Below are 14,543 nucleotides of genomic sequence, written 5' to 3' on the forward strand. Positions count from 1 at the left end.
CTCCCTCCCCCGTGGCTCATATTTCAAATGTGTTTCCTGTGTAATTTGGCTCACCCAGAGCCTTTCAGCTAAAATCTTTTTGTTGCGCCAGTGGAGAGAGAGAGAGAGATAGAGAGGGGGAGGGGCTGGGGGGATGTGGGGGGGCGGGATCACAAGGGGCCACCCCCTCGGTTGCCGAGGCAACTTGACATGTGCTGTGACGAACCTCCATTTTAAAAGCTTTTAACTGGATGCCTCGCCTGCCCTTGGCCCCATTTTGAGTGCTCTTTCAGCTAAGCTGCATGTGGGAAAGAGCTGCACAAGGCAGTGTGTGTGTGTGTGTGTGTGGAATTTAACAACCACATTCCGCCGACTGTAGAGGCTAGAGGCCTTAGGGCAGAAAAAAGAACTCTTGCACTGAACAACTGCAGTCTCTATTTTCATTTAAAATAAGATCAAGGGAAGTGTTTTTTCAAAATGGCTGCCGAGGAGTGTTACAGCTTCTTACAACCAGGCCATGCGGAGAAACACAGAAGGGCTCGGAACTGGACAGACTCTGAGATGAAGACACTCCTCCAGCTGTGGGATGAGTACTATCCTGAGCTCAGGAAGAGCAAGAGGAACGCCAGGATCTACGATAAGATGTCTCAGAGGTTCTTCACCATGACCGGAGAACATCGCCACAAGGAAGAGATGAAGATGAAGATCACAAACATGTCTTTCCAGTACAGGCAAGTATAATCAAAGCCATGGGCTGAAATGAAACACCCAATAAACTCTTGAAAGATTTTTTTTTATTTTTTTTATACTGGAAGTGGCGTATTGAAGTGAAATGGGTTCACATTAACTAGGACCGGCTCCACATACACTACAATTATGCATGTACAAATGTCTTGGTCACAGCACTATGGCCACTCTAATTAACAAAACTTTCTTCTACGTTTGATAGGAGACTTAAATGCGCCACTCCGGACGGGGTGACTCCAGACTGGCCGTACTTCCAGGCCATCGACGAGATCTTCACCAAGACGAAGCAGGAGAACGGACAGAGCAGCGTGCTGGAGCTCCAGTCTCCGGGCCCGTCCACGTCGTCCCGCGCAGAGACCACTCCCATGGGCTTCCTGCAGGAGTACACGGGCTCCTCAGACGAGATGGAGATGAAGGAGGAGCAGGACTTCTCAGTCACATCTGGCAGTGTTCACTCCCTGGACTCCAGGTGACAGGAACTAGACTTTGTACTGGGAATACAGATAACAGCAGTTAGACTTTGTACTGGGAATTCATTGTCTTAGCAATACCTAAGGGTTGTGGTTTGATGGATTGAAGGAGGCCTACAGGTTCGGGGATTAAGCGCTTCCTATCAATTTGGATGGTAGATTTAAAATACCTGCTGAGATTTTATTGCGTATGTATAAATCTGACTTAGTTGAGAATTGGCATTGATAAACATAAAACTAAATTCAGTAAAGATACATGCATTTTTGTCAATAAGCGCTAGTGTTTCTCTTCCTCTCTCTCTATAAACGTGTGTTCTCTGTGTAGCGCCCGCATGACCCAGGGGAAGAGGAGGAGGGTGGGGAGCGAGACCAAGCGGCAGTCGCTGAAGCGGAGGAAGCTGAGGGTCATGGAGGCCATGCTGAAGGAGCAGAGAAAGGTGGCCCGGGCGGTGGAGGAGACGTGCAGGGAGGTGCGGCGGGCCGTGAACCAGCAGAACCTCCTCCAGGTCCAGAGCCTGCAGCTGCAGGACCGCATGATGAACCTGCTGGAGAAGATGATCCAGCCGGCCTGGGCCCCGGCTGGGGGCAAGGATCCAGGGAAGGGGTGAGGGGTCAGAGGGCAGAGGTGGAGGGAAGACAAGGAATATCTGGAAATACTGGAGATGAGTATGATGATGATGATATTATTATTATTATCATTAACAACAACAACAACAATATAACATTTTTCATTTTTCATACAGAGACTGCAGCTCAAAAATAAAAATAAACCACATTAATAAACAAGAATAAACAACGCAATCCAAGTAGCATAAAACAGAGAAGATCTAAAGAAGTAAAAGAATAAAACAAATAATTCAAAAGAATAAATACAAATACATTGCTCATATCCCATTTTACCCCTTAGGCCTACTCCTTGCCCCTAGCACTTAATTTTGCATGTTCATGTTTAGGGTCATCCTAATCCTTTAGGGGTAGGACAAGGGCTATATGGCAATGGCCCTTGAAACTGAGACTGAGATACTTCAAACCAAGATCTGTGAGCAAGCAACAAAAGAACGCCACACATTTCTGAAATACTACAGAATACTACATTGTCACAGAATGTCATTTTCAGGATTTTTTTAGGCAATAATGTAGTTTTTTTTTTTTTTTTTTTTTTTTTTACTTCAAGTCTGGTCAATTTATCAAGACAGCCAATTTGAAAATTTGCTCTGACGTTTTTGGAGCTAGCTAGCCATGAAGATGACAGAGGTCAGCGCTCATGGTACACCGCCGAAAATAGCCTTATCTTGGCAAGCTGTGTAGAAATGTGCTGCTTGCTCTAATGTCTGTGTAGTAGTCCGTTTTGGGTAGGTTAAAATCAATTGGTCTCAGTGCAAAAGAAAAACAAATGTAACCGAACATTTTATTCATTAATAAAGATTCAATAACTAAGAACCCTAGCATGCTGCTAGGGAAAGGGATGTCTGGGGCCCCCTGCTGGAGCTGCTGCCTCCGCGACCCGACCCCGGATAAGCGGATGAAGATGATGATGATGATGATGATGAACTAAGAACCATTATATTATCCTTGTTTAATGTCGTTTCAATGTAGACATTTTCTTTCAAACTAGGTGCATAGAGGCAGCTTTCCCAGTTTTATTTTGGGGGACTCTTAGAATATTTAAAAGACCTGCTGTGTAGGACCTAAAGGCTTGTGAAGGGACGTACTGTAGAGCAACAGGGAATCAGTGGTGTAATAAGATGCTAGACAAGTAGGACTTTAAAATCCTAATTCTAAAAAGATACAGGGAGCCAGTGCAGTGTTGTTAAAACAGGAGTAATGTGCTCTCTCTTCCTTGTTTTCGTTCTCTGCGTTTTATCACAAACATCAAATCACTCACTCATCATTGCACCCTGTACCAATTGGTTGGTTGGTCCTCTCTCTATATGTGCATCTTCATTTCATTGTATTTGTTTACAAGGCCCTCATCGTTAAACCACTCCTTTACCCCAGTAGCTATCAGACACAATCCACTAGGTGGCTGCAGCTTAAAGCACCTAGAGCCCTTACGGAGCTAGGAAGTCTGCCTTTTCCTATTGTGCTCCAGAGGCATGGAACATGCTACAAAGTTCACTTCGCCTTGTTGAGTTTTAACTGCCCCTTGGGGAAGTTAAAACTCTTGCTCACAGCTGTTATTGAGGAGTGTAAATGTTTTTATAGGCTGGATCTGCCATCACTGATGTATTGTTGTGTATCTGTATTTGCTCATCATTGTTTGTTTTGCATTGTGTGTTTTAAACGGTTTTATTGATTGATGGCTGCCTTCTTGGCCAGTTCACCCGTGGGTTTCTTTTCCTGGTGAAATAAAGATAAAATAAAAATTAATCTAGCAGCAGAGTTCTGAATTAACAATAGTGAGGGAAAACCAGAAATAAAAGCATTACAGTAGTCCAGTTGTGAAATAAAAGCATTAATGAGCTTCTCAGCATTCTGTTGAGTTAAATTTGTGTACTTTGGCAATATTTATATATATATATATATTTTTTTTGTCCCCTTGTTTGTGGGATTTAAAACTTAAAGCAGCAACGAGGAGTTTTCAGTTTGTGGATTTTAGCGACATCTGTGGACAGAAGTGGTAGTGTTTTCACAGAAAGATGACTACATTTCCCATGAGCTCTACCGCTTCCCGTCATAAAGATCTTTCCTTAGAGCGAGTCACCAGGGCTGCGTTGCGAATCGCATACTTCTACTTCTTACTACCAGTACCTACTACAGTTGCCCTTAGAAAGTACGTACTTTGCAAGCAGTAGGCATCCAATTGGGACATACTACCTTGTCATAACATTGCGCCTTGAAATTTATCCACATCCGTCGCTGTCCATAACGTGACATTCGTCTACAGCTGTCACGACTCGTCATGTGACGCACATTTCCGCTGCGCACAGGATTGTGGGTCAGAATAGCCAGAAAAGCCTGCTGGCTTGCATACTGCAAAATACGACCGGATGTAGTAGGACATCCTGGTATTTTTGCCATACTGCATGTGGCATACTATGTATTGGGACATACTACATCCTGTTTTGGCATACTATATAGTAGGGTAGTATGCGATTCGGAATGCAGCCCATTATTCGTTTTGGAAGCCAGCAAAAGAGAGATGTTACTTGTCAGGATGACTAGCAACAAGGTCAATACATTTTCATCCTTTTGGATGCCCCAACCAGATATCAATAGAAAGAATAACAACCCAACCAGCCGAGCAGATATCTAGGGAATAACTACGTAGAAACAGCCAATCTTCTTGCTGATGGCCACATTTGCTAATGTAGGTAATGTAGAGGCATCAGTATTAAAATTAGACTGTTTTATAACCAGTCAAAAACAAAAATGTTCCTCATAGTAAAATTACCCCTACACTACCTCCATCTTATTCTGATGCTACCATAGTGTAACCACAAACCTTGAAACTTTATATTCTTATATATTCAAAGTTGATGTGGCCAAGCTTTTAGACATTGAGGTCAGGTTGAAGGCACTGTGGCCAAAGTTGAGGTCAATGGTGATGGTTTGGAGGTGGACTAGAATTGGATCACCATAGTAAACCTAGTTGTACTGATCACACAGAGAATAGCTCATCTCTGGTGGGGGTACTGATATTGCGCAGCGAATATTACATGTCTAAAGGCATGCTTTTTCTCCTATTATATAATAATTGAATGTGTGCGATGTATCATCCAATAAACGTTGGCCTGAAATAAAAACTGAAATGTGTCCAACTGTCATTTTGACTTATCTTTGTGTCATTGCTATGCAACGCAATAATAGTAGCATGTGTTAAAGCAATACATAGCGTTTTCTCTGAACTGCGCCCCCACAGGCTCTGCGAGTAAGTGCACTTTCGTAAAGTTATCGGTTTTTTTGTGTTTTTGTTTTTCTGGCTTCCTCCGTGATGTTTCTCTTCGGTTCTCTCATCTCCACCATGATATCATTGAGCTTCCTGCTCCTGTTCATGCTGTTTTGAGGGATTTTCTATGCACCTGTAATTTAACCAACCCGGTACGGGCTCTGTCGCCCCCCCTTTGGTTCAAGCTAAAATGCATGAATTCATGGGAAGACCAGAAGACCCGGCGACTCGAGCCGAACACCTACATGAAAAATCCTGTCTAACGCTGGCTCGCACCGGCGGCTGTGTTTAGCACAGATGACGCCACAGAGACAGAGGACATGGATAAAAGGTAATAACGGACAAAAGGAGACGGGGACGACCAAGTCGCCGCCGCACAGATGTCCTCCACTGACACACCATTGAACAGGGCAACTGACGTGGCCACACCCCTCGTGGAGTGTGCCCGAACAGCACCAGGCAGAGGACGACCCGCAGTCACGTAAGACTGGGCGATGCCCTCACAGATCCAATGGGAGAGACGCTGTTTCGACAACGGAGAACCCACCTTCCCTGGGCCGTGGCAAACCAACAACTGGGGGGTGGTGCGGACCGCAGCCGTGCGCTGGACGTAACACGTCAACGCACGCACAGGACACAACAAATGCAGGCGGGCCTCTTCCTCGCTCGCATGAGGTGGAGGATAGAAGGCTCCCAGCTCCAAATCCTGTGCTCTATAGGCGCCCCGGACCACCTTCGGAACGAAAGATGGATCCGTGCGCAACACAGCTTTGCTCCCATCACCCGTGATGAGAAAAACTGTCAACGCCCTCAGATCACTGACCCGCTTGCCCGACGTCAGAGCAAGGAGCAGCGCGGTCTTAATCGATAGCCACTTGAGAGATATCCGCTCCATTGGTTCGAACGGCGCTTTACATAGCGCATCCAGAACCAAGAACAAATCCCAAGGCGGCGCCGCAGCCTTACGCACAGGGCGAAGACGGCGCGTGCCGGCCAGGAAGCGTTTAACCAGGGGATGCCCAAAAACCGTAGTTTTGGCGAACCCCTCATGGCATGCGGAAATAGCACACGCATACACCTTGATAGTGGATGCTGCCAAACCGCCACCATGATCCATCAGGTGCTGAAGGAATTCCAAAATCGCCTCGACCGAGCATGACTCGGGAGCGAAGTCCCTTTCCTCACACCAACGCGCAAAAGCAGCCCATTTGCCAGAGTAAACCAAGGCAGTGGAAGCCGCGCGCGCGCTCTGAATTGTACAGATCACAGCCGGAGAGAGTCCCCTATCAGACAATCTCCGCCGTTCAAGAGCCAGGCCACCAGCGGCCGTCCCAAGACTGGAGGTGCGCAAATTGAGCCCTCCGCCTGGGACAGAGCGTTCAGCCAATGAGGGATGTGCCACGGTTCTACAGTAGTCATGGCCATCACTTCTGCATACCATCTCGCCCAGTGGCGGTCCGGCGCTATCAGTATTACCGATGCACCCTCTGACCGCACCCTGGCCAACAATGGTAAAATCAGCCCCATCGGCGGGAAAGCATACAGCAGCGTCCCCGGCCAGGGGGCATGCGCGAACGCATCCACGCCCAGCGGAGGCTGGTCCTGCTGTCTCAGAGAGAACCAGAGGGGACACTTCGCGTTCTCTCTCGAAGCAAAGAGATCCACCCCTGCTCTGCCGAACCGGGTCCAGAGCTGAGCCACTATCTGAGGATGTAGGCTCCACTCGTCCGGGTGAGGCCCGCCCCGAGACATCAGGTCCGCCCCGACGTTCAGACGGCCGGCAATGTGCCGCGCTGTCAGTGACCGGAGATTGACATGAGCCCATCGCCACAGCGTTGAAGCGCTGGCGAGCGGACTCCCCCTTGTCGGTTGATGTAAGCTACTGTGGTCTGGTTGTCTGACCGCACCAGCACATCGCGCCCCTGTACCAGGTGTACAAAGTGGCGCAATGCCAGTAGCACCATCTCCAACTCCAGGAGGTTGATGTGGCGCCGTTCTCCGACGGCCCACAAACCACCTACGGCCTGGGACAGACATGTACCACCCCAGCCGCTTAGAGACGCGTCTGTGAAGACAGCGACGTGAGCCGACACCCTGCCTATTGGAACACCGTGCGCCATTACACGCCGGTCCCTCCAATAGTCGAGGTCTGCTGACAACGACCCCGGCATCCGCACAAGGCGCCGTCTGTGCCTCACAGGGTCCAGACGAAGCCGCGCGAACCATCTCTGCACGCACCTCATGTGAAGAAGGCCCAGTGACACTACCACATGGGCGGCTGCCATGAGACCCAGAAGGCGCATGATCGACAGAACCGCGATCTTTCGAGAAGGACGGCAAACACTGAGACTCTTCTCCAGTGTTTCCCTCCTTAAATCGGATAGCCGTGCTCTCATGGTGCTCGTGTCCAGATTGATACCTAGGTAAACAATCTGACTGGCCGGCCACAGAGCACTCTTCTCCCAGTTGATTGCAAACCCCAGGTCGGTGAGATGCCGCACCACCGTGGCGGTATGCATCAGAGCCAACAAAGGCGACGGAGCCAGTACCAGCAGGTCGTCCAGGTACGCCAGGATCCTGATGCCCTGCCGGCGCAGTGGCCTCAACGCCGCCTCCACACAATTGGAGAAGGTTCTGGGGGCGAGCGCATATCCAAACGGGAGTCTGGTATATTCGTACGCCACACCCAGGTAGGCGAAACGCAAAAACTTCCGATGCCGATGAGCTATCGGTATGTGGAAGTAAGCGTCCTTGAGGTCTATGCTGGTGCAAAAATCGCCGGGAAGGAATGCCTCCAGCATTTGTCGCACCGTAAGCATATGGAACTTCAGATTCGCCACCGTTTTGTTGAAAAGGCGGAGGTCCAAAATTGGCCTCACGCCCCCCGTCTTCTTTGGCACGAGGAAGTAGCGGGAATAAAATCCCTCGTCCCTCTGGTCTGACGGGACCACAGTTACCGCTCCCTTCGCCATCAGTTCTGCAATCTCTGCTGACAGAGCAGCAGCCTGAGCGGGACGCGGTATCACTGTCTCCACTACGCCCGTGAAGGGCGGTGGGGGGCAACAAAACTGAATGAGATACCCTTCCCGTAGAACACGCTGCAACCAGCTGTCCAGGAGACATCTCTCCTGCCAGACTGTGAAGCGGTTGGAAAGAGGTTGTGCCGGAGATCGCGGGAACAGATCGAGGAACCTGCCATAGTTCAATTTGGCCCTGACCGCCACCGGACAGCTGAGAAACTCTGCTGTCCTGGCCCAAGGCGCGCCACCCTCGAAAGGGAGATTAAAAATCCCCATTGGGAGTTCCATGTCCCTGAACAGCGCGAGGATGAATGGCATTCCTGTCAAGAAGCACTTCATTCACAAAAAGAGGAAGTGAGCCGACACCGTCCGCATTGCTAACAAGCCGCCGTTGCTCATCCCATTGAGAGAAAACGGCGGAGGGTTGCAATGCGGGAAGCCCCGCCTTCTCATTTGCATGATCTGTCAAGGTGCCGTCTTTCGCAGACCGACTAGAAGGGACATGAGAGGCGGGCAGTGATTTCGCGCCAACATCACACAAAGCGGCCAGGCGAAAACCATGCGACTGGTGCACGTTGTGAGATGAAGTGCGGATATCAGACACCATAGGCCTGCTCCTTTTAGCTAAAGGCCGAGCGTTGGTATCACACACACTGACGGAGCGACGCCTCGGCTGCTCATGAAAATAGCCAGCCGAGGCAGTAAACATGGAAGTATTCTCACTGACCGGTGAGCGTGAAAACTCTCTACCTGTCGAACACACAGGGAGAGGCTCGAACGCTCGGCCCGAATGAACGAACGCCGTCTGGGGGTCTAGCGCATCTTTTTCGCCGCTAAACCCCGCCAGCGGTCGGTCCCGAGAAAACTCCGAACAGGGCAGTACAGCCATAGCACTTGGCCTGGGCGCACACATCCCCTCTGTTAAAAACCCAAACGGTCTGTTTAGAACAGGGGCGGCGAGACCTGCCGTGGTCAAATCTGACTTTCTCACAGAGGACCCGGCGGCTCTAGCCGAATATATTACATTCGCTGAACCAGCGAGAGCTGCGCGCGTCACGTCTGCTCTCTTTGCAGGAAAAGACTCCGCGGCTCGAGTCGGTTTTCCAGCTGCGGCGAGACCTGCCATGGTCAATTCCGACTTTTTCACAGAAGACCCGGCGGCTCTAGCCGAATACATCACATCAGCTGAGCCGGCGAGCCCCGCGTGAGTCACGTCTGCTTTAGCAGGAAAAGACTCCGCGGCTCGAGCCGGTCTTCCAGCTGCGGCGAGACCTGCCGTGGTCAATTCTGACTCTTTCACAGAAGACCCAGCGGCTCTAGCCGAGAACATTACAGTAGTTGAAAAGGGAGGAGATGCGGACTGCACATTACAACCAGCTTGATAACGTTGCATCGTGTTTGCTTTATTGAACAGGGAAACTTGCTCACCGCCGCTCTTAACAGAGCGTGGTGTGGTTACAACACAGTCACGCATCTCCACGCACCGTCAATAGGTGCGCCTCTTCCTACCCCAAGCCGGAGGCGGAGCGGTGGGCGCGTTTGAAGACGCCGGACCGGTCCCGGCACCCTGGGCGGGGTAGGCAGGGGGAGGTCGCGGGGGAGGAGCCGCGTGCGCAGTCCAGGAGCCCGGGCGAGCCGGTCCATGGGCCGTAGCGGGGCGGGACCCCGTGGCAGGTTGTTTAGCCCCGTGTGGTCGCCGGCGCTTGCTCCCAGTCGCGGCAGCATCAGCCGGAGCACGCGGACGTGCCGGCACACTGCGCTCCCCCGGAGCAGCGAGGTGGCGAGCGAGGAGGAGCCGGTCCTGCTCCTGGCTGCGACACTGCTCCAGGATGTTAGACACAGCCGCCCCAAACAACCCCTCCCTACTGACCGGTGAGTTGAGGAGGACACCCTTGTTTTCCTCGTGCAGACGAGTCAGGGAGAGCCATAGGTGGCGCTGCTGCACCACCGACGTGGCCATCACTCCACCCAGACAGGAGGCAGAGATTCTCACAAGCTGAGCAACGGCTCCGGCCATCTCCGCTCTCCTGTCTTCATCCATAGAGGGTGGGGTTTGCTCCGTAGCTAGCTGGCCGATGTAAATGGCCAGCATAGCAATGGAGGAGGAGGCAGCCACGGCCTGCGCGGCCAGAGAAAAACCTTTGTCGGCCAAGGACAGGGTTGTCTTGTCCTTGACGTCCGGCATGAGAGGCTTCCTGGCCGAGCCCCAGGCGGAGGAACCAGGCACCAGGACCGCTGCAATGTAGGGTTCCAGAGGAGGAGAGCCGATAGCTGCTACGTCAGTCCAGCCGGTTACCCTCGTAGCTCTGCTGAACTGGCGAAGCGGACCTCTGATGGCCAACGGCCGCTCCCATTCAGCCTCGACGAACGCCTCCAGGTCAGGCATAGCCGGCAGGAGACGAGGAGTAGGCTGAGAGGGACGCCCGTAGCAGACGGAGCTCCACAGTGGGAGCCCCGTAGTCGCAGCAACCTCCGGGACGGAGATACCGAGGTGATGCGCGGCTCTCTCCAGCAGCCGGGGCAGGTCGCGATCGAAGGAACCCCGCCCCGGGAAGGAGGCGCCACTAGCCGTAGTGGCTTCCGACGCAGAGAGACCCTCGTCTGCCTCGGAGAGCTCTTCCTCATCATCCGTAGGCGCGAGGGAGGTAATCGGGGCCGCCGGTTGTTGCGGGGGCGCGCCGATGTCCTCGCCGACCAGCTGGACCAGACCTTCAGTCTCCAGCGGCGGCGGAGCGAAGAAATGCGCCCGGAGCATCCTCTCCATGGGGTCCAGGAGGGCGCAGATCTCGCAGGCGGGGGACGGAGCCAGACCCGCTCTGGCGTGCTGCGGCCCCAGACAGCGGAAGCAGAGTTGGTGTCCCACGTCGCTGTAGCGGGAGCCGCAGACACAGAAACGATCCGGCGGATCAATCGGCGCCGGGAGGGGGTCATCTAGGGACGCCGCCAGCTCCGCTTGGGTCCGCTGAGTAGACATCTTCTTCTTATCTTCATTCAGTAGCAATGCGAGCTGAAAATTTCGAAGGAGCAGATTTGCGGGCGTAGCCCGCTTATACAGTGGTGCACCGGACCTGGTTGGACACAGGTGCGTGTATGTTTTTTTCTTCAGTCAATGTAGCTAGCTGGGTTTCGCTAGCCAATAGGAGCTAGCCCTGTGGGGCGGAGCTCCACGAAATAGAACTAAAGTGAAGGCCTATTGAACCGCGCCATCTTGGCTAGTTTTGTAGTCATTTTGCTATTTCCGGTGACGTTTGTACTTGCGCAGTTGTGCTTTTCTGTCCTACGCGCGTCCACGCACGTTCCCGGCTCTCCCCGCTTTGATTTAGCAATGAAAACCGGCTTGCATATTAACCTGTTTTTGTAAAATATATCCATTGGAGAAATTATTTTTTCATCCAGGCATCTTAGTTTTAACAGGTTAAATATAACTGAACATGTTTTGTTTGCTAGTAGATGGTATTCATTCCGTTCGCGATAACGTTATTGCAGCCAGGCTAAATTCCTCCAGGGAGCCAGTGACCGGCGAGTTGAAAAGCTTCACTCTTCGCCAGCAGGAGCTTTGGCCGCGGCTACCGCATCTCGGATAACCCGCTGAGTTCGTGGCTGCTATTTCACATTCGCCCTTGATCAATCCCAATACCGATCCATGGTAATAATGAATCAATCGTTCAGATCAGATCGGCAGTGCTGCATGCATGTTACAACATCATTGTTAGCTTTATTAACATAGCCATAGACTACATTTCATCTCTCTAACGTTAGGCTATCCATCTTACACCAGTCGGCCATTCGATAGCTAGAAGCGGTCAACGCCAACGTTGACCGTGGACGTGGACGCGCGTCGGACAGAAAAGCACAACTGCGCAAGTACAAAAGTCACCGGAAATGGTCAAATGACTATAAATTTGCCAAGATGGCGCGGTTCAATAGGGCTTCATTGTTGATAGCGGTCAGTGAATGGAGTGGCTGTATCCAGTTCTATTAATACATCCATGGTAGCACTACAATTATATCAGGTGCCTCGCGGCACTTGTGGCACGGCACGCCCAAACGTGAAAGCATGCAAAGAAATTGCTACCCCAAGCTGGGCACAGATTTACCTGGACCAGAGAGACTATAAGCCCCCTTGACACAGGTTTGTTGGTAGGACCTGGCGTGGTGTTTCCCTTTTACACATAACCTAAATAAACAGCAATCTACTCTCATACACCTAATGGGCTAAATCAACAGGCAATATGCATGATTACATACCATTAACGATGGGAGTATTAAAGAAAGAATCAAGGTAACTCGCCCGAACAACGAGACCCCCCCCCGGGGTCTGAGCTTGTGGCACCGTCCAATCCCCGGGAGGAAGAATGACAAGTTGGCGGTGCAGATCAGCGCACGGCGACAGGCCGAACACTGGAAATCGGCTGGAGAGCCGGCGGCAAGCACACTCCTATCAGTCCCAGCCCTCGCTACTTAAAGGAGACGCATAGCCTCCCCTCCTACAGCAACAGATAGACCAGCCAAACAGGGGAGCGTCTATCTTCGTCGCCGGTAGCCCTTCCAGCTACGAACGACACCACCCTCCCAGCCCATGAGTGTGTCGCTCGCAGCACAGACATAAATGTTAGGTATCGGCAGCTCCAGCCACCCCGAACAACTCTTAGCTCTGCCCTTTTATACCAGAGTCCAAACGAGCGTTCGCACCTGTCCTGCATTGAGCAATCGTCCATTCAATTAACCAGTTTGTGATTGCGCAATGCGTGTTCAAACTATTCCCTCCCCCTTGGTTCATCACACACCTATAGATCCATTGAGTGTGTTAGCGGTGACGGGCTGTAATAACTGCACCTTTGATGAAACTTTGATATCGGCCGTTGTATATGATCATAAATAACCATAACATGGCTTATAATGCTAAATTCCGAACTTGTCCTATAGGGACACATATAGCCTACATCACAGACTTTTTGGTTAGTGTTTTCTTTTTTCTTTTTTTTAGCTTTACAGCTGAAGCTTTGTGTGTGTTAGGTTTATGTCAACCTGAAACATTTTATATGTAGGCCTATGTGGTCGTCTATGTTTCTCGCTGATTGTTCTAGCTGAGAATGTGTTTGTCTGTGTTTACACGTGCAGCAGGCCACGCCATGTGACTGATACCCTGGCGACCGTTGCAGCCCTTCGACCACAATGCTGCACACGTTAGGCTATTGTATACAAACCGCGTCTGGCACCGATTACTCGGACGCTCCGGTGTTCAAACTGTGTCGAGCAACACGTTACGATTTTAGGTAAGCTTTACATATTCATAAAAATCAGTATTATAATAATGGTAGATTGATATTGTCACGAATTGGTAGCATTTAATCCATACATTTTAATAGCCTAGTCTATACATTATTCCTCTCTAACAGTGCCAGGTGGATCTATAGGACAGTAACCTATTCATATGCTGACGTTCGGCGACACTGTTGCAATGAAGTTTGTGTGAAATTCAAATGTGCAACATAATTTCCAGTCTGCAAGCCGGTAAATCACAACCAATAGTGTCGCCGCAAATATTTGAATATTGAACGTGACGGACAGGCGGATTGGCCAATGGAGGACATCACGTGCCCGGTGCCTCGCAGACGTTACGGTGTCATGGTTACTAACCATGGTTACTATGAAAGACGCTTTGTGAAGAAGAAGAAGGAGGAGGGCTCTACTTCTGCCGTATGGAATACAGGAGGCAACTTTTGAAAAAAGTAATGTTTATGATGCGGAAACGATACACGCGTGGATTTCCTGCAGCGCGAATGTAATCAATTTATTAGCACATAGGTTCTAGATTAGAACAGAGGACTCAACTACGCAAAGGTAATAATTTGAATTTCGAATCCTGGGTTTTCTTTACATTTAAACCGGGATAGAAACGTTAAAATGTTGGGGGTGGGCAGCGAGTGGAGTAGCCTGTCTGACAGCATAACAAGCCCTGATGATCACGATACTTTATTTTCTCAAAACACGAATAGAAAAGGCGCATGGGCCGCCTGGTTTGCGTAGCCCACGTCTCGAGCTGAGCTCGCGCTGTGATTGAGCTGTTTGTGAGCACGAGCCGGGGTCCAGCTGGCGCTCGCGCTGCTCCGCTCTGACTGGGAGCTTTATTCGCAAGCTGTCTCGGGACTCTGCGGTCGCTAGCCTACTTGTCGTGTGCAGGCTTCTGGCAGACTAGAAAATACTCGATATTTTACTCTACTATACACTGTTCTCTTCCGTTCTGTTGTAATATCATCCTATCTTTTAAGTCTCCTCTCAAAACTCATTTTTATGTAAAAGCTTTTTATAGTATTTTTTTATGTCATAGTATTGTTGTATTTTTATCTTTTCACATTAGCCTACTTTCTTACCTTTTTATTGTATTTTATGGTGTTGTTAGGGCTTCTTTTTTTTCTGCTTACAGTACAATGTGTT

At 50.5% G+C, this 14,543-nt stretch overlaps 1 protein-coding gene across 1 annotated transcript; it reads left to right on the forward strand.

Moving 5' to 3' along the window:
• Nucleotides 1-456: 456 nt before the first annotated feature.
• On the forward strand, nt 457-2,052 carry msantd1 (Myb/SANT-like DNA-binding domain containing 1; the record flags this gene model as incomplete). The annotated part of the gene is made up of 4 exons (XM_084451629.1): nt 457-710; nt 899-1,195; nt 1,306-1,351; nt 1,478-2,052. The coding sequence occupies 4 exons, from the start codon at nt 457-459 to the stop codon at nt 1,802-1,804; spliced, it is 924 nt and encodes a 307-aa protein (XP_084307755.1). The 3' UTR covers nt 1,805-2,052.
• Nucleotides 2,053-14,543: the final 12,491 nt, after the last annotated feature.

Source organism: Borostomias antarcticus (genome assembly GCF_949987555.1).
Source record: "Borostomias antarcticus genome assembly, chromosome: 17".
Classification (NCBI taxonomy): Eukaryota; Metazoa; Chordata; class Actinopteri; order Stomiiformes; family Stomiidae; genus Borostomias; species Borostomias antarcticus.